The following is a 20,455-nucleotide window of genomic DNA, read 5'->3' as shown; positions in this document are numbered from 1 at the left end:
GCTCTCTTACCCCGGATGTACGAAGCGTTCGGGTCCCACGCCTCTCTGCTGAAGCATCATGCCCTGGAAGTGACCCCCTGGTCTGGGGTGTCTGTACATGGCCATGCGCGTCTGTCCGGAGGAGAAGGGTAGCTGTTGGGGCTGCTGCAGAGCCTCCATAAGGTGTGGGTGAGGTCTCTGGGCAGCGTAGCGCCCTGCATCTGGGTACGGCTGACCCGGGTACGGACTTCCATTTCTGAACCCATGACCCGGAGACATCATATGTGGCAGCGGGATGGCGCCTTGCTGCAGTCCCGGATGCAAGGCTCTAGTGTCGTACATGAAGCCGGGGGCCATGTGTGCGGAAGTGGCGTGCGGATGCTGCCGCTGAAGTGGCGGGATGGTCCGATGGCGAGCGGCTGCATTGTGGCTGTCCAGATCCAGGATTTCTTTCGGACTCTCCGGCCGTTCCGAGCTCTCGGTGTGAGTCTGCTTAGCTGGACTGGCTCTGCCGCCCGCTCCAGTCTGCTCACTGCTTCCACACTTCCCTTCCTCTACGCCCCCGGAGTGCGGCCCTCCTTCCGGCACCGGGGAAACCAACCCCGTCCCACCGGAGCCCTCAGAGCCCATCAGAGACACCGTACTCTCCCTGGACTGGCCGTTGGCTCTGGCACCGGCTACAGGAAGGTAGGGGTTGGGAGGAATGGGCTGATAAGGAGGCCGATGCCACTCCTTGGGGGGGTAACCCCCTCTTCCGTTAGCCTGGTGATGGGGCGGAGCTTGGGAATGCGGCTGGGGGTAGAAGCTCGGCTGCTGGTACTGATGAGGAGGGTACATGTTGCTTTGGTTCTGTGCGTGCTGATGCCCCGGCATGTGGTAGGAGTACGCAGCGCCGCCCTGCTGGTGGTAGGTGGCGTGGGGGGCGGGATTGTGCAGGCTGTTTATGGACTGGTTGTGATACGGTAGGTGGGCAGACGGGGGCCTGCTCATGTTTGTGTGATTGTAGTGTGGATGCGGAGGATTCCCTATGCCGAACTGGCCCAAAGCTCCGTTGATCTGAGGAGGCATGGCTGGGGGCGCTCTCTGAGCCTGAACCCCCCCCCCCATCATCTGGGTCTGGCTGTGATTGGGGCTAAAAGCCTGGTGATTATAAACCGTAGTGGCAGGTCCAGCTGTCATCATGGCGTGCTGGGGAGAAACGTCGGGTCTGCTGGTGGGCTCACTGGGACGCTGATCTCCGTGTTCTGCCGGGCTGGGCTGGGAGGGTAGCAGCAGGGTGGGGTGACTGGGCGGCAGTGAGGTGAGCGGGGCGGGCTGGGCTCCTTGCGACATGGCCTGCATGGGACTGCGGCGAGCGGGGCAGAGCGGAGAGACTCTTTGGGGGATGTGATGAGAAGTTTCTAGAGAACTGTGCTGCTCTGCGCTCTGAGCAGCCGTCTGGGCAGAGCTTACCGACCGACCCTGAAGAGAAACGCTCTTAACCTGCGACTGGATGTCCGGCTGGGGATCATTCTGCTTGCTGTCTGCGGTCTGTAGAGAGGAGTTCTGGCATTTGGAAGCCGGTGATGGCAGCAGGGTCTGAGGAAGACGTGCAGGGCTTGAAGCCTCGTGCCGGGGGACGTTCTGTGTGTTTAGTGGGACGGGATCCGTGGAGCTGCTGTGGCTTGTACTTGTTGTAGTGGCTCTGTCTGGTGCAGTAGTCGGTCCATGACCGTCCTCCTCTGATCTGCCCAAGCTAGGATCTGGGGGGCTCTGACTTCTCTCCACCGCCGTACTGTAACGTTGTTCGGGGCGCTCTTGGCTGACAGAAAACATGTCTTTGTGTGATGAAGCTTCATCAGAGCTGCTGTTTGCAGCTAAGCTTTCTGCTGTTTGGCCTGTCAGCGTAAAAAAAAGAAAAAGATTTTCACATTAAATCATTTCAGAGAGGTGAAGCAGAAGGATATTTACTCTGATACAACACAAAGCATGAAGATAACCAGTGATTTCTCTCATTTATGGTTGTTTTTCTGCTCAAACAAGTGATTAACAACACAAAACAACCTAAAATAAACAACTTCTGGTTTGTTGTGCTTCTTTCCAACCTCGCTAGCGAAGCTGAACTGATGACATGCATCTTTTTTTTTTTTTTACCCTCCGAGAAACAAGCAGGAAATTTGACTGAAATGATGAATATTCAATTTGCCACTCACTGCGAGAAATAATTAAATCAAGTTTTGAAAAGCAGTTGACAGAAACGGGAGCGAGGTAAGGGCTGTGCTGATTAACATAAAGAGAAGAGCTTCAGAGCTGGAAAAGGTTAGACTGTTATCTAGATAGCTGGTGGAAAACTGCAGGAGAAGGTCAGCTCTACCTTTGGGCTCCAAGTCTGTCTGTTGGGGTGGCTGCTTGTCTGGGCCTTTGTCTCCAGCAGGACGCAGCAGCTGAACCTCAGGGGTAGGGGGAGGCTGTTTGGAGGGGTGAGCTGGGCTGCTGCCAAGTCCTGACGGGGGCCCCGGCTGCTGAAAGTTGCCTGTGTGCTGATGAGGGGCGCCAGCAGGGGGTCCAGAAGAGGCTGACAGCTGCTGCAGGGCCAGCATCTCTGGGCTTTCCAACATGGACGACAAAAGTGTCCTGCCGGAGGAATCCGGTTGGGACGCAGGAGGCCGTGAGGACGCGGCGGCGGAAGACATTTGATATTGAGCGCTGGACGGATGCTGGGGGTATCCGGCGGCTTCCGGCCACGGTTTCTGTCCCACCGGAGGGGGGATTCCACCGTAACCAAAGCTACGTTGGTTCACCATGTTGGGGTCCTGCATGCGCATGCCATTTAGTCTGTCCTGGCCCTGGTGGTTCATGCCAGGCCACATGTTCGATACTCCCATAACAGCAGGCCTCAAGCCTGGGTGGTTGTGCTGAGGTGGAGCTTCTGGTCCCGGGAATCTGTTGGCCATAGGGTGCATGGTGTGGCCCTCTGGACGGTGGTGGGAGGGATACATGCTGGCTTCTGGGGGAGGTCCTGGTTGCAGGGCCATGGGGCGCGGGCCCAGGGATGGGCCATGAGTCGGACCCATGTAGGGGTGCTGCTGCGGAGGCGGCTGCTCGTTCGGATCGGGTCGTAGAGGATACCTGGGACCCATGTGATGTCCCTCAGGCAGGTGATGCTACATACAAGCAGGAAAAAACATAAAAAGATTCTTTTTATTGTGAATTTCCAGCTGAAAACAAACAGAAAACATCCAAGCGGTTCTTATTAAATCTGACAAACCTGCATGTTAAAGCTGTGGGGCAAGCGGCTCATGTCTCCGTGTCTGGGAATGTGAACCGGGTAGGAGAAACGAGGATCCATCGGCATTCTTTGGGCATACATGTGTGGTCCATGAGGACCAGGCGGACCGGCTGGATGATGAAGCTGGTAAGATGACAGAAACACATCGGTGAATAAAAGTTTGCCACTGGATCAGGAATTTTCGGTACATTTGTGGAAAGTGGGGAAGAAAGGAATCAGGATACCTGTTGCGCTGGGTAGTACACGCTCCGCATGCCACTGTGATGCTGGCTGGGAGGCAGAGAGTGAGGGTGAGGAGGGCCGTTCATCCAGTGACGAGGAGGAGGAGGTCGTGCCAGTCGGCCTTCCTCTTCCTCTGCAGGATTGCTGCCTTTGCCTCCCTGGGAGCTTCGCTTGCGTTGGGCTTGCTCTGTAGCCCTGATCAAGCTTTCAGGTCCCAGATGTCTACTACTGCGGCTACGCTTCTTGTCCTTGCGCTCCTTGTCTTCCCGGCTGACGTGGAACTCTTCGTCTGTGTCGCCGTCCTCGGATGGAAAGTGTTTGGCCAAGGCGCGGCTGAAGCAGCGCTCCAGAGACTCGGCCATGGCGGTGTACTCTGCAGACAGACAGCAACACGTATGTGCACATGATAACATGCATATTGCAGTCACAAACCTGTAGCACATGTACACTCTGGTCATCAGTGTGTGAAGTCCCCCCCCCCCCACACACACACACACGCACACGCACACCCTTCCCACACTAATATACTAAAAACTTCTAAACCAGCAAGCGTGCCACGTCTTAAACACACATTTTCTCTGCTGTTTCTGGGCTAGTCCGAGCCAAATGACCAGGTCAGAGGGCGTAGGCTGACCCCTGTTCTTCCAACCCCTTCCTTCTCCTCTTTCTGCTCCACTCCGGGCCTCCTTACAACCCTCCTCCCCCTCCTCGATCCCTGGGGAGAGCATTCAGCTGGATGGATGGCTCCAGACAGGGGGTTTAGGGACTGGAATGCTTCTCTGGCACTGCAGGGCTCAGGTCCCCCTGAGCACTGGAGCACAACTCAATCACTCCCCATTAATCACTGTCAGATCTGCCCCGGCCCCGGCCCCAACGCAGCACCGAGGCCGGCCCCTTTTCTTTAACGCTGGCTCCTCCTCTCGTCCCCCGTGTCTTTCCCCACGAACGCATTCATGCACTTCTTTCTCCAAACATAAACACGCCGCTCTGGCGTCATGGAACTGTTCATTTACCGCTGTCTTCTCCATTGTACTCCACGCAGTTTTCAAACATGAGCTTCACGTCCGCCACAAACTCCTCCTTGGCGACGTAATCCCCGTCGTTGAGTTTCTTCTCGATGGTGGACAGGTCCATGGGAGTCTAGCAGGATGGGACGAACGGCAACGTTAAAACAATTCCCCTGATCCGCCTGAGCTCGCTCCAGCCGGGAAAACGGCGGCTGCATGTTGTACCTGGATGATCTCGTGGTAATTGGGGGCGTAGGAGTCATCGACAGGCTCCAGGAAAGGCCAAGCATCTTTATGAGCTTTCAGGGCCTCGAGCACTGAAGAGCAGATCAGATCAGACGTTAGACAGACTGAGATGAAGTCAGAAGATCCAGTAAATGTTTACACAGCGTACCTTTATATAGAGCGGTGTAATCGTCATCGATGTCGTAGCTAAAAGTAAAAAATAAGATGGATTACAAATATTTATTAGATTATATGTAAAATTTTATTGTTTATCATCTGTATTCATTCTAGAAACGTGATCGGCTTCTTACAATTCTTTATTCTTGCGCGTCCTGAGCACAGGTGAAGATGGCTCCAGATTGAGAAGCTCGGGTGGGAGCTCTTTTCCCTGCGACAGCAACCACGCCTTTTCCTCCCTCATCTTCCTCCTCTTCGCCCGATCTGAGGAAGAAGGAATGAACACAGATGTAAGAAGTTTGCACCTATCAGGAGTGTTTTCACTCCCTTTTCCGGGTCTTGGAGTTGCAGTTTAAGCCCTACTTTCTGTTCCGTTGAGGATGCCAGCAAAGTGAATGAAAACCAGGCTTTTGCTGTCAGATACAGCAGCAGCTCAAAGAAGTAGAAAGAGAACGATCCATCAGCCATCTTTTCTTCAGCCCCGTTGATCAAAAGAGCAGAGCGGAGCACAGAGAGTGCATATGTATCACTGCTTTATCTTTCAACATGAAAGGCAGAGAGGCCTGCCATGCACCCCCCCGCTGTGTGGATTAAAGATGTTTGAGGGAGGAATCCACATATGCAATCCACACAGAGCGTAGGCCAGGTCCTGCTGTTCATCTATAATACATTAATGAGCTCCTCTTCTGAAGCACAATCAGCAGTTCATTAACCCTTGATAGATGGCATCAGAGGGAGGGAGAGAAAGAGAAGTGATCCCTTGATTAAACGTCTTCAACATTCCCTCTCACACTCTCTGTGTGCTGCACATAAATCACGAAGCTTCAGGAGCGGCTGAAGACTTTTCAGCTGTCAACCGATGAAGATGTGAAAGGCTGCGTGTGGGGTTCCCTCCACTCTGCCGTTTAACAAGCTTCGCTCCTGCTTCTGATGAATGAGCGCCAAGTTGTGGCTTCTTCACGTTTCACCACCGGTGCTCGGATTGAACGCCGTTTCCATGCCAACCGTAATTTGCTGTCCGTTTTCCCAGGTACCCGTGCACCTTACCCTCCACAGCCTTGATCTTCTCCTGCTTCTGTCTTTGTCGCTCTTCCTGCAGAAGCCTTTCCTCTTCTCGCCGCTGTTCGGCCAACAGGACCTGCCTGTCCAGCTCTTCGTCTTTCTTCCTCTCCTCTTGTGATACGGCCTTGACGTCGTCCTGGATGCACACACAGATCTGTTAGTCTACTCCCAACCCAAACCGTAACAGAGGTTCGCTTACAAAAAGCAAGACGGGACATTCATAACGCACCTCCTCCTCAGGGTTAAAGTGGGTTTCAGAGAACCGCTGAGAAATGCGAGCTGGGTCCGGATCGAGTAGCTTCTGTTTCTGCTCACGCTCCTAAACAAGGAAAGAATACAAAAACAACTTACATAAATAGAGTTAGACTCTACTTTTTTCACCTGCTGACGTTCTCATATCTTCACATGTAATATTATACAGAAATATAAAAGATTTAATTAATTAAACAGATAAAATGAGGATGTGCCTTATTCATATATTCAGCTATTTATTTCAGCCTTCAAGGTAAAAAAAAAAAAAAACAAGTCATTAAATCAACACTAATACAGTATTGGCCCTCGGCTGTGGTGGAGACTACTGAGAGGTCACTGGTTCAGTTCTCCTTCTTATTCGCTATATTTGGTTCTCAGAAGTCTCCCCAAGGCTGACGACCAAGCTGGGACAGGTAAATAAACACAAGAAGACATCCTACCTACGTTAAAACCTGAATGTTGGTTCAACAAATTAACAATCCTGCATCTTTTGAGCTGCAACTTTTAACAGAAAATCACGTCCTCGGCCAAAAGTTTATGTCCTCTAATTCATCTGGATTCCTTTTTTTAAAAAGTCTGATTTATTCTTTGTTTACTTAAATACTACTACAAAGTTTTTAGAAAATCCCAGCAAGGTGAGCCTCTTCTCAGAAAGCTAAAGTGCACCTTCATCGGGGCTAAAGGTACCATCGTCCACATTACTGGGTTCCAATCTGCCTTTTTATTCAGTCCCACAGTGGAGGAACGACTGGTTGTAGAGCCAGAGGATGGGAAACAGCAGAGAACAAGAAATATGGATATAAAATGCAGAAAAGAAAAATCTGACACTGAAAAAAGTTGCCAGCTGTTTTGTGAGCTTTTCTTGGATGATACATAAAAAAACAAGATGTGAAATCAAACATTTTCCAAGACAGAAAGAGATTGATTGTTCAATAATGAAGCTGAAAACTTTCTGTTCTATATTTGCAGGAGTTCAGAAGTCTGCTGTGGTTGATTGTTTCCTGCTGTTAACAATCCAACAGCTTCCAGTCCAACTTTAAGTGTTTATTTTATACACAAGTTTGTTTGTTTTTTTTCCTCCTTTTCTGCTGTAAAATCTTTACAAGAAAAGTCATGCTGGGCGTGTGGACGGATCCATCTGCAGCAGACTGGCTCACCGCGCCCAAAACGCTACGTTAACTTGTTATCCTGCAACATTTTGGCTGCAAACCTAAATTCTCATCGTCCCACAAGTCTTTCTAAGACCAGTAACGACTCGGGGTGTTGAATTTAATCGCCTGTGTGATGCATCTCAACGCCTGGTGGAACTGCATCTCGAGGAATCATGAGACCAGTGGAGATCCACAGCTGCAGGAACATCATGGTCATTCTGTCCACTGGTGCACAGACTGCTGACCTGCGTCCAGTATCGTATCTAAAGACATCAGGAGCGTCTGACAAATCGGATCGGACGTGACAGATTCCATCTAGTTAGCAGGAAAAAGAACAACTCAGCTTTGCTGTGACGATCGGCTTTCTGAGCTTCCATGAAGCAAGACGTTAGACCTAAAACATGCATCAGTGTGAAGCCTGCGGGTGTGTAGGTGAGGCCAAGCGGAAGGAAGATGTGGGTGGGGGGTGAGAAAGCAGAAGAGTTGAAAGAAGATAAGAGGAGTAGGAAAGACAGATGTTTCTGATGTGAGGGTTAGTACCCTCCACAAGTCATTTGCTCCCTCCATCTCTGCGTGGTTTTAGTGGGAAACACTGACGTGTCCCGAGGCATCACACTTCCACCAGCCCTAACCCCCTCCTCCTCCACGCATAAGACAGAGTGCCTCTGGTGTCGCCAGAGAGAGGTCGACAGAATCCTGCAGCCCAGCAGAGCTGTCACTCAAGAGGCCCCGTCCTGCCTCAAGGTGAGCTCCTGCTGGCTGTCAGCGCCCCATTAAACGGCTGGTGACAGCAGCCGGAGTCACAGAGAGGGAAGATCTGGAGATAAAACTGCAGCTGACATACTTCCAGCTGTACACAGACATAAAGACAATCCACATTTTATGTTCATGTTATATTATATTAATAAAGCTAAGCAGTCTGAATGCATTTCTTTCTCTTTACAGGCTTAAAATCTTCCAGTTTCATAGTCAGACAGTTACAAGTCCAGATGGCGCGCTTCCCCTAATGTCCAATAAATTTCATCCTAATCTGCAAATCAGTGATAAAATCTATAAAGCAGCACTGTGGTGATGCAATAAACACACTTCAGGCGTTTTCATTTTCTTTTTTACATCAGTGAGACGGATTTGCATTAAAGAAGAACATGAAGGGAGCGCATTTCCCTTCATGTTGTTTCTCTGAACAAGTTTAAAATCATCAGAGCTTTAAAGTCAGAGATCTTCAGATACATTTCTCTGTCTGTGGTGATGTAATGTCACCAAACATCTCCGTCACCATGGTCTGAGCGGCCCAACTCAACATCTACAGGCTGTACACATTAAATAACCACACGAATACTCCGCTAAGCAGGGAGAAGCCGACATTTTGAATGCAGTTTAAAAATGGCGGTGTGAGTAACAGCTTAGAATTGATGAAGGACGAGACCACTTCAACCACTTGCAATTAGCGAGTGACCCCCTCTGCCGACATCAAGCTGCCAGCAGGATTCTTTACATCACCGCTGATGATGATGATGGGGAAAGGCTCAAGGGGTTACTATAGCAACAGTCAGGGCTGGTTATACATCACAGCTATAGACAGCAGCCACTGACCTTTGCACAAACAGGTGGGATGAAAACAGAAAGTAATCAAAGATCAAATCCATCCAATTGACTGAAACTTTCAACTTTATTTATAAAGCGTCAAATCACGGCAATGCCATCTCAAGACGCTTTACAGACAGGAAAAAACATAATGAAAGCCAATTCATAACAGCCTATATAAGGAAACCAACTGATTGAGTTGGATTGAATCGACTGAAAATAACTCAGCTGCAGCTAGATTTAAAAAAAAAAAAAAAAAAAGAAGAAACAAGTTGTCATTTAGGTTTAAGGAGACTTTATGTCACCTAAATACACTGATCAAGTTTTCTAAGATGTCTCCTTTTACTGGTGCTGCCGTCAGTCCGAGCGCTGCACCTCCTCTACCTCTACTTGCAGTGTTCGCTGGCGTTTAGGCTTAGAGATGCTTATCAACAGACGAAACGTTGCAGAAAATTGACCGCAGTTTGTCATAATGTGGGAAGAAGAAGAGAAAAAGCTGCTAGTAGACGGGTCAGCCAGTGAAACAGAGAGAAGACAGAAAGGTGAGAATGCAAATTGCAGCTAAACTCCACTACTTCTGCACAAAACTGGAAGAATAACCTTCTAACATACAAAAAACAAAACTAGGAAGGACTGATAGGCAGCCACTATGAACTGATCCAAAGTTAAAAACAAAAAAAAAAAACAAGAAGAAAGGAAGCAGTGTAGGTTTTAACATGCTTGAACAGTGGAACAGGTATGAGTATAATCTCCCCCCGGGGTCCTTCACACCCAGTTCTTAGGTGTTATACAGATTAGCTTGACTCAAGGTAATGCTGAGCCTAAAAAGCAAGCAAGCGTGAGAACATGCTTCTTCACACAAAGGCTCAACATAATAGGACATCCATTACAGAGCTGCAGAGCAGAATTAAGGACATGTAGAGATCAGCTTTCTCCCATTTTACACGATAGTTCAACTGAGACTGAGAGCACATCCACATCCAGCTTTCTGATCCGAATCCGTTTGCTCTGAAAGTCGCTTCGTTTGGGGAAATGTGAACGCACCAAACTAATTCTGATTCGGACCAAAGAAGTGGACTCGGTCCGCTTACAAACGCAGGTCTCGGTTCGCATGGATACACCCCCCTACAGCTGAGCCGAGTCCCCAACCGGACCGAGTCTAGCGGACTGTCCTGATGGGAATGGACCCTAAGATAAGTAAGTTTTACCAACAACTATTCTGTTCTGAATCTGTGGAATTTCACTTTAACTTTCACGTCGACAAAAAGACAAAAGAAAAATGTTTCTCTGAGTTTTTCTGTGTGTATTAGACAAGAATAAACAAAATAAATGTTTTTAGCAAATTGTTCAGATGCTAAAAACAAAAAGCTAATAATGTAACAACAGAGAAATGGTTCAAACGTGAACAGGATCTCGGTTCGCATGGATACACCCTACAGCTGAGCCCAGTCCCCAACAAGACCGAGTCTAGCGGACTATCCTGATGGGAATGGACCCTGAAAGGTGCTAAAAACTACAATAGGGAGTCCCATCTTCCTCAACATGGCAGCAAGTGTAAAAAAACAGGAATTTGGGATTAAAATGTAATATGTAAGGAGTAGGTCTGGGCGATTAACCGTATTTCAATCTCAGTACGATCTGGGTTTCCAACGATGATAAAACTAAAAGGGTGTGATTATTTTTCTCTCTGCAGTTTCCTCTCCTGCTGTCTTCAGCTGCTAATCGAGCGTCTCTGGCGTTGCAGCGCTGTGCTGTAAACTCCTCCCACAGCCGCTTTGCTTTCATTCAGACACTGTTGCCAACTTGGAGACTTTCTCACTAAATCTGGAGACTTTTATTTGTTAAAAGCGACAAATCTAGCAGCTTTTACTGGAGTTATTAGAGACTTTTCTGGTGTTGTGGCGACTGACTTGAAGGCACATATTGTTCTGCAGTTACTGTAAGGAAGGAGCAGCGGGAGCCTCTCCCGTCCTAAAGCACTCCCAGGCGGCCAGTCTCAGTCGGCTCCGGCTGCAGGTCAATGTAGAATAACTGCAGTAGGTTGTGGAAGTTCACCTAAACATACTTTATACCATTGTCAGTGACAACTGCTGCATTATTTTCCTATACATAGTTCGGCCAGTTAAACACTGTAATGTCCCTCCGTTATGGAGCGTTACCATAGCAACGCCTTAACCAGCTGGTTCAGATCAGCCGTCTTTTAACAGGTGGATGAGAGAAACGCGCTGCAGCCTGACAGCGGTTGTTTGGCATAAAACGTACATCCAGACCAACGTAAAATAGTTCCTATACTTCAGCAAATGTTGTAGAAAGGAAATACATATTTGTTATGAAATATTTACTGTGTGGGACCATGATGGTAAAAGTGGATTAAACAACTCGTAACCGTGTGTCAGACGGTTATAATGGCCGACGCGGAGTCGACATCACGACGCGCAGCGTTGTTTAATCCTTACTTATATTTATCTATTCAGTTTACATGAGTATTTGCACTTTGTCAAAACAAAGCTTCATATTATTTGTTTGTCTTCTAAAATATATATGGAATATATGGAATCCTAAAGACCTTTTTTTTTAAAAGTCACAGTTTAATGTTAAAAAAAAATTCATGTTAAAGATAAAAGGATAATCATGTTAAATAATCAAGATCTCAATTTCAGTCAAAATAATTGTGATTATAATTTTTGCCATAATCGAGCGGCCCTAGTAAGGATCTGTGAAGACGGTTCACACATATTGGCTGTCAAATGGTGAATATCTAGTATAAATATATAGTAGAAATCAATTTGTACCTTGTCGTTTATGAACTGGTATTGATTCCTACTGCGTAGTACAGGTGAAAAATTCATTTAAAAAATGCTCAGAAACAAGTCTGTGTTCCTGTTAACGTTGTGTGAGACACAGAAAAGATGCGGTGAAATGCTGTGATGGACGGCAGTCTGTTTGGAGTCTGACCTTGTGCTCAATCATGCTGCTGATCTCCGGCAGGAAGTTCTGGCTGATGACACGGTAGAGGTGGCGGTCCTGTGGGGAGGTTTTGTCCTTGATGCTTTCTGCTAGACTGATCCACTGTTCCTCTGTATCACACACCAGGGACCAGGCTCCTCGCTTGCGATCTGGCAGAAACACTGGATTATTGATTCTATAGAAATGAGCTTAAGAAGGTGAAAAATGGGGGAAGATATTTCACTGCAGTCATGATAATAAACATGTGTCTTACCTGAGCTTGGGGGAAGGTCTTCCAGTCCATTTTCTGTGTTTACTTCTGACACTTCACTGTCCACATCACTGACAAGAGAACATAAATACAGAAATTACACAAATCCAAAGAAATCAAAATGTCAACTGGAACTTATAAATGCTTTCACAGCTACGTATAAAACAGAAGCCAGTTGCTGTAAATGATAAAATACTGTTGGAAAAGAAAAGTTTCTTTAAGCCAAAGACTTGTTTTCTGAGTAGCATTTTCTACAACATTGTAAATATCTGCAAACTGATTAATATCTGTGCGTTTCAAAGCCACATGGCAAACCACGACGGCTGTGGCTGTGAAATGCATGTTCTCTCTGACAAAAGCAGCACATCTGCGCAGCACATGCACTGCTCCGCATGTCACCATCTTCCTGCTTCTTTAAATTTTTAACCTTAGATGCGGATCTTCCCATCTTCTCTTCTTCGGAGGTCTTCCTCTTTTCTTTTTCTCTAGTAACGTCAGGTCAGATGGCTCGCCGCTGGAGGATAAAAGGGGATAAATAAACCTAAATGATGATTACCAAATGAATCATAAGCAAGTCCGTATACAATGATCGATACATCCAGCTTTCCTGACAAGTTCTTCAGTTGTTGTGCAGAACAAACAAAGTGGTTTTTATTTACCTGAACATCTCCGGCGTCCTCACCGGTTCTTCTTTGTACATACGTGTGCCATAAAAGTACCAGTAGAGGGCTCCATTCCCATCCTGCCCCAGTGGCTCGACCCTCAGGCTGTCTGCATCCAGACCCTTCAGCAGGTGGGGGTGGGGACATGTTTTAAAGTCAAACAACAACATAAAACAAACTCCATAAATAACCACAATAAAGTTCTCTGACTCAAACAAACATCCCAGTGTTGCTTTAAGAGATTAAAACTATAAACATTAGTAGCGTTACTGGTGTTACTGGAAATCCAGAGAAGACACCAAGCAGTGAGCAGTCGGTGTACCTTAAGCAAGTCAAAGACGTCCGCAGCATCCAGACGGTAGTCACAGAGTCGGTGCAGCAGTTCCACCTGCGTGCGAGGCGGCAGTTTGTCAAAGGGCCCGTCTCGCAGCGGGTTGGGCTTCCCTTCCTCCAGTTCCCACCGATAGCTGATAATGTCTTCCAGGTAACTGCTAAATGCCTTGGGCCTGAAAAAACACAAAGAAAAGCAGCAGTTTCACTTTATTTGGTCTGTCTGGGACCCTTGTTGAGTCAGCATATCAGCGGGACCATCAGGCGTTCTGATGAAGGCTCGCAAAACACACTCAGATCAACAAAGATCTTCCTAGTTCTGACTCAAAAACCAGGACTGTTTCAGACATCTGTTGTGTCTTTCCGATGGGAGGTCTGGATTGTCATGACGTGTGCTAGACTCATCTGTTTCGCATCAGATCGAGTTTTAAGACTTAAATACAAACTATAAAACATTTGTAAGTCAGCTGACATACAGGTAAAGGTAAATGCCGGTGATTTACCTGCAAATAGTCTGAGAAATGTTATGAAACAGACTCTTTTGATGTGGGCGTTTCAGTTTTTTTTTTATTCCTGCACAGAAGAACTATTTTTAACAACCCTGAAAGAAAAAATAAGCAAAAAACAGAAGCAAACTGGTTGTTTCCATTTAAAACAAATTGATCTCATATTACATCTCTGTCAGAGGCAAAAAGGTTCCACTGATCTCATTTGTTTATTTTCTAGTTTCTAACCACTCACAGTGCTTGGCGTCCATCCGTCAAATATTCACTCAGCTCTTTTATACGCCAACGTTTTATGTCACACACATTAAAATATTTTATAAGTCTTTACAGAACAACATCTTAGCCCACTGAAATTCACTTCCTAACTGCATTTTTTTCATCCTTCAAGCATGACGCTACTCATTTAGAATATTATTATTCGGTCTCTCAGGTCAAAACATTTTCCAAACAGCTTGTTCATGTATAATTTAGCAAACTGCATGTAGACAATGTTGATGAAGAACTGATGTGGGAGAAGTGTTGAGCTAGTTATAACTTATCCCGCGTTTTATTTCTGTCTTTGTATTTTACTGAGGAGTTTGGTGCAACTTAAACTCTTAGGTAGGCGTTTACAGAAATATAGTAAGAGTATTAATGTTGTTATGGGTGATAACTGATAGATACCAACAGCTATATTTTTCTCTCTCTAAAGGTTAAGATGATCAGATTCTGTAAAAAAAAAAAAAAATTTGTCAGCGTTAGCAGCGTTAGTAGCATTAGCAGTGTTAGCAACATTAGCAGCGTTAGCAGCATCAGTAGTGTTAGCAGCGTTAGTAGCGTTAGCAGCATTAGTAGCATTAGCAGCATCAGTAGTGTTAGCAGCGTTAGTAGCGTTAGCAGCATCAGTAGTGTTAGCAACATTAGCAGCGTCAGTAGTGTTAGCAGCGTTAGTAGCATTAGCAGCATCAGTAGTGTTAGCAGCATTAGCAGCATTAGTAGCATTAGCAGCATCAGTAGTGTTAGCAGCGTTAGCAGCGTTAGTAGCGTTAGCAGCGTTAGCAGCGTTAGCAGCATCAGTAGTGTTAGCAGCGTTAGTAGCATTAGCAGCATCAGTAGTGTTAGCAGCGTTAGTAGCGTTAGCAGCATTAGTAGCGTTAGCAGCGTTAGTAGCATTAGCAGCATCAGTAGTGTTAGCAGCGTTAGCAGCGTTAGTAGCATTAGCAGCATCAGTAGTGTTAGCAGCGTTAGTAGCGTTAGCAGCATCAGTAGTGTTAGCAACATTAGCAGCGTCAGTAGTGTTAGCAGCGTTAGTAGCATTAGCAGCATCAGTAGTGTTAGCAGCATTAGCAGCGTTAGTAGCATTAGCAGCATCAGTAGTGTTAGCAGCATTAGCAGCGTTAGTAGCATTAGCAGCATCAGTAGTGTTAGCAGCGTTAGTAGCGTTAGCAGCATCAGTAGTGTTAGCAGCGTTAGCAGCGTTAGTAGCATTAGCAGCATCAGTAGTGTTAGCAGCGTTAGCAGCGTTAGTAGCGTTAGCAGCGTTAGTAGCGTTAGCAGCGTTAGTAGCGTTAGCAGCGTTAGCAGCGTTAGTAGCATCAGTAGTGTTAGCAGCGTTAGCTTCCAGTCATTGTTTATGAACTTCTGGATGGTGGTTTTCCAGATGATGAATCAAACTTGGTGTTAAACAATGCAGCATCCTCCTCACATTACTTCCACTTTGCAAATAATGCCTACTGCTTTTCCAGTATCTGATTTAGGCATCGTGAAACATAACCACACCGCTAACATTATTTCTTCTGTTAATCATCCCACAAAGATGTGCTCCATTACTGTCATTTCACATGCCCAAGCAAATACCTGATATTAACGCCAAATACCGTCCATCCTCACTTTAAAGATGGTTTATTAAACCTTTTCAGTCTAATGATCATATAAATAAATAAATAAATAAACAAATCACCAGACGGTGATTGTTCCCACTGCTTGAAAAGGTTGGACATCATAAAAACCCACAGGTTCCACAAACCTAGCTTCTCACAGCTCTGCATTATTTATATAAATTATTCCCCGATGTTCGTCATATTCCTGATGAACAAACCAGCATGTGTGACATTTTGTCTGGTTTGATTAGGTACTTCCTCGTCAACTTTAGGACTTAAATAGATTAAACATTTATTCAAAGCTGCAGAAATTTCTGTTTCACAAACTTTTCAGAAGTTCTGAGAAAAAAAAAAACAAAGTTCCATCCATAAAAGTGTCTGAAGAATATAAAGAAAAGGGTTTTTGTTTGGGTGAATGGGAGTTTGCTTTTGTTGTGAGTCGGATCGGGTAAATAAACGCTGGTTCCGGTTCAGATGTAGCAGATTAATCTGTACTTTTCAGTTCCAGCTCAGATGAACAGAACAAGGACGCGGGGCAGGGCTGGGCATCTCTGCAGCAGCACAGTGCAGGGAAAAAAGAAAAAAAAAAAGTAGCTTATCTTGAAAGAGCAGCGTGCACTTTTCACACAGCTGCAGGCTCCCCCCTTCTCACTACCCCATCTCTCTTCTCCTTTTTGTCCCCTGGTTTTCTCCCGACATCCTCCCTCCCGTGCTTTCCCCCGCTCCGGCAGAGCGTTTAACGCGTGCGGATGAAAAGGGCAGCGCTGTGAAAGGCCAGTGCTGAGCAGCCACCCCCAGGATGCCAGCGCCTGTCCAGTCCAATAAAGCAGACTGTCTTCCTGTTACCGGCTGCCTGGCTGGAAAAACTGGATCACTCCTGCCTCCATGTGCATCTGTTCACTGTGCCATGCTACTTTCTAATGATGGAGTGGAGTAGGAGGTGTATAGAAGGGGAAACCCCTGAGAGAAGACTCATATTTGTGGGTTTGAATAACTACACACTCACTTTGTCCGCTCATATAAAAGCAGGGGTTAGAAACGTTTTAACAGCTATGCTGCCTTCATATGCAAGTTTAGCATAATGTCACCACCTTTACTCACCTTGTTACGCAAGCGGCTCAGAGAGTTACTGTACCACTGACTCACTCTTGCTGTGACAGATGCGATGACTAATTTAAGCTTTCAGGTCAAGTCAAGGCATGGAGATTTACATCTGATAACACCCATCATTATTAGACATTTTCCCATTATCCACTGTGATAACTTTGTCAGGAAGCCGGGTTCTGGCAAGGTTAGGTCCTACATACTTTAGTTTTTAAGTTTTTAAGTGGCAGAGGTGAACTGACTGATTTTATGACAGTCAGGATTTTTCCCTCCTTTAATATGCACCACCAACACTCAACGTAGGCAGCCTTAAGTCATAGTAGGCTCTGAAATACCCCCACCTGTATCTTAGCAGGGAAGTCCTCTTCCCAAAAGAGAAACTATGTCATCAGAACAAGTAGCGTTATGTTGCTAAACTCGTTTGAAGGTTGTTTTGAAACGCAGAAATGCCTTTAACAGCCTGACAGAAGCTGCCAAGCAGGAGAACTGCAGCCTTTGCACCACTAATCTCCCACCTGGACCTGAAAGCCTACTGTCCTGCAGGTATAAGATGTTTCTCTGCTGCAACACACCTGATGCAAATTAAACTGATCTACAATCATTTTCACACGTATGATGACAAAGAGTCGGTGAAAGATAATCATTGATGTGGTTGTGCGGCGACAGATATGGAGGAAAAGGCTGCATTACCATCAGGACCTGGAGAAGGCATTCGACCGTGTCCCCCGGGGGCTCTTGTGGGGGGTACTCCGGGAGTATGGGGTACCGGACCCCCTTGTAAGGGCTGTCCGGTCCCTGTACGACAGGTGTCAGAGCTTGGTCCACATTGCCGCTAGTAAGTCGGATCCGTTTCCGGTGAGGGTTGGACTCCGCCAAGGCTGCCCTTTATCACCGATTCTGTTCATAACTTATATGGACAGAATTTCTAGGCGCAGCCGAGGTGTTGAGGGGATCCGACTTGGTGGCCTCAGGATTGGGTCCCTGCTTTTTGCGGATGACGTGGTCCTGTTGGCTTCGTCTGGTCGTGATCTCCAGCTCTCGCTTGAGCGATTCGCGGCCGAGTGTGAAGCGGCTGGGATGAGAATCAGCGCCTCCAAATCTGAGACCATGGTCCTCAGCCGGAATAGGGTGGATTGTCCTCTCCGGGTCGGGAGTCAGGTCCTGCCTCAAGTGGAGGAGTTTAAATATCTCGGGGTCTTGTTCACGAGTGAGGGAAAGATGGAGCGCGAGATCGACAGACGGATCGGTGCGGCGTCTGCAGTAATGCGGACTCTGCGCCGGTCTGTCATGGTGAAGAAGGAGCTGAGCCAGAAGGCGAAGCTCTCGATTTACCAGTCGATCTACGTTCCTACCCTCACCTATGGTCATGAGCTGTGGGTCGTGACCGAAAGAAGGAGATCTCGTATACAGGCGGCTGAAATGAGTTTCCTCCGCAGGGTGGCCGGGCTCTCCCTTAGAGATAGGGTGAGGAGCTCAGTCATCCAGGAGGAGAACAGAGTAGAGCCGCTGGTCCTCCGCATCGAGAGGAACCAGTTGAGGTGGCTCGGGCATCTGGTCAGGATGCCTCCTGGACCTCCCTGGTGAGGTGTTCCAGGCACGTCCCTCTGGGAGGAGACCCCGGGCAAGACCCAGGACACGCTGGAGGGATTACTTCTCTCGGCTGGCCTGGGAACGCCTCGGGATCCCCCCCGCAGAGTTGGCAAATGTGGCTGGGGAGAGGGAAGTCTGGGCTTCCCTGCTTAGGCTGCTGCCCCCGCGACCCGACCCCGGATAAGCGGCAGAAGATGGATGGACTCTATCAAGCTCAGTGGGGAAAATTATTATTGTAATGGCATGCAACTTTTAGTTTACATTTTTAAAAGTCTTTTGTAAAAACAATCAAAAGGGATTACTTTTCCTTTTATTTATTACTTTTTCTAAAGTTATTTTTTAGTTATTCTGTACCAAGCGAATCACATTGTGATTTATTCTCCAGGTTATGAAACTTGCTCCTGGTAGTTACGGGATCTCTTGCAGCAATGTTATATTTTCATGTTGTTTACACTGGAAAGGGCTGGCGATTTAGAAAACATTTTTCACAAGCATGTTTACAAAGCTTGTGTTTAGTTGCACAATTAAAGCCAAATAGTACAATTTTCTCTTAGTTTAGTGAAAGATAAATGAAGAATGAAGCATTTAAAACCTTTTTAATCTCAGATAATGCTGTTGATCATATTCTGCACAGCATCTGACTGAGAATAAGGGTTAACTAAAACTGATGGGATTTGCTGGAGAATAATGTTAGATATGAAATGCTGAATTTAATCATAATACTTCTTAAATATACGTTTTCATTAGCTACCAAGATGATTAAACCATGCCAACAGCATCATGTAAGATCACTGTTAAGGGGAAACCTGCTTTGCAGCTGTTGCTCAGTTTTGTTTGTTCATGTTAGCCGAAGAGAAGTGGAACAACTGTATTAGTGTTTGCTTACAAACACTTAGTCAACAGCTGTACAGATGTTGTCTACTTACGAGATGTCGGTGCGCTGGTAGCATCCCTGCAGCAGACAGGCAATGAGGTCCCCAAGAAAGTCCAAGTCCTGCTCTGACAGGGCTCTTTCCAGCTCCTGGAAATTACCAAAAAAAAAAAGCATAAAGTCACATGAGAAGATTTCTATATTTTTTCCTTTCTGAACTTTAAAGACAAGAAACAGGTGTCTAAAGTATCAGGTTTAATAAAATGTTTCCACAGCTCAGCGGCAAAATTACCGAAACGAGGGAGTTTCAAACGATAATCCTTTCAATCGCGAGGAAAAACAGGTGCTTTTTATTTTAACTGTGAGTCATACGAAGAAAGGAGGAGCATTTATTTAAGGTATGAGATGACACAGCAAGCGGGACACATACAGTTTTATCAGTGAAAGGAAAGACGGCAGATGCAAACAGTGGGAGGGATGTCTGGAATTTGCCACTTGTTCCATGTGGGTTTCTTGGTTTGCCCGTGGTGGTGGGGCTGCAGCAAAGGTTCAAGGTTAGCCACGACCCTTTCCCTGCCTGGCATTGTGTGTCAGCCATTGAGGTTAGTTGAAGCGGCAGTAACTGGCAGAGCAAACTAAAAAGACCTGAAAGCACCAAGGGAAGATGGCAGACAGCAGGGGCCGAGAACGAAAACACAGCCATGCCATGCCCCCCCCCCCCTTCTGCTGACCAACCCAGAAGCAACTGCTTCCTCTGGTCACAACCAGCCCTCTGCAGTCAGAGGTGAGTGAAAACCCAGAGGGAAAAGGATGATTGAGAGGCTCCACATGCAAATGTCGTGGTCATTTGACTTCAGGTCCACTTTTACAGGAAGCAAAGCGAACCCTTTGAGCTGCCGCGTAACCAGCGCTTCCCTAGAAGCAGAACAAGCTTTCAGGTGACAACCTCCCATCCTTTTCAGCAACTACTCCTTCACCAACAATCTTTTCTTCATTATTCACATGTACTGCTGCACTAATCGCAGTGAAACTCTCCTTTAAAGAAAATATAAAAAGTTTCCAAATGGTCTCATCGACATGTTTAATCATCTTGCCTCTTCTCAGCTGCATCTCCCTGGAGGAACATGATTGAACTCGGAGGCCACTAAAGGTCGGCGTACACACCTCCTGGCCATAGAGAATGACGGAAGCCAGGAGCCAGCAAGTCAGTCCGATGGAAAACAGAAAGGGAGGCGGGGAGGACCCGAGAAGTTGAAAAACAGGATAAGATAAATGCTTCTGCTTGAGGTTAGACAGAAAACCAGCATGAGGAAAGACTACATCTCGCTTCTGACTCAAGCGACTGCCGGAACAAACCAGAAGATTGAATCTGATGACAACAGATAAAAT

At 46.7% G+C, this 20,455-nt stretch overlaps 1 protein-coding gene across 1 annotated transcript in view; it reads right to left on the bottom strand.

Moving 5' to 3' along the window:
- Window positions 1–20,455, bottom strand: part of cecr2 (CECR2 histone acetyl-lysine reader) — a gene marked incomplete at its 5' end in the record, with an annotated part of 42,963 nt that overhangs the window by 1,023 nt on the left and 21,485 nt on the right. The window contains 16 exons of the mRNA XM_079254863.1: window positions 11–1,856; window positions 2,333–3,122; window positions 3,227–3,370; window positions 3,472–3,842; window positions 4,483–4,609; window positions 4,702–4,793; window positions 4,871–4,908; window positions 5,013–5,142; window positions 5,926–6,076; window positions 6,170–6,259; window positions 11,883–12,043; window positions 12,148–12,215; window positions 12,572–12,658; window positions 12,804–12,928; window positions 13,129–13,312; window positions 19,122–19,216. Of these exons, the coding sequence (XP_079110989.1) occupies window positions 11–1,856; window positions 2,333–3,122; window positions 3,227–3,370; window positions 3,472–3,842; window positions 4,483–4,609; window positions 4,702–4,793; window positions 4,871–4,908; window positions 5,013–5,142; window positions 5,926–6,076; window positions 6,170–6,259; window positions 11,883–12,043; window positions 12,148–12,215; window positions 12,572–12,658; window positions 12,804–12,928; window positions 13,129–13,312; window positions 19,122–19,216 (4,499 nt within the window). The remainder of the gene's footprint in view (window positions 1–10; window positions 1,857–2,332; window positions 3,123–3,226; window positions 3,371–3,471; window positions 3,843–4,482; window positions 4,610–4,701; window positions 4,794–4,870; window positions 4,909–5,012; window positions 5,143–5,925; window positions 6,077–6,169; window positions 6,260–11,882; window positions 12,044–12,147; window positions 12,216–12,571; window positions 12,659–12,803; window positions 12,929–13,128; window positions 13,313–19,121; window positions 19,217–20,455) is intronic.

This window comes from Telmatherina bonti (genome assembly GCF_933228915.1).
Source record: "Telmatherina bonti genome assembly, chromosome: 2".
NCBI classification, from domain to species: domain Eukaryota; kingdom Metazoa; phylum Chordata; class Actinopteri; order Atheriniformes; family Telmatherinidae; genus Telmatherina; species Telmatherina bonti.
This window is presented reverse-complemented; position numbering and strand designations above follow the sequence as displayed.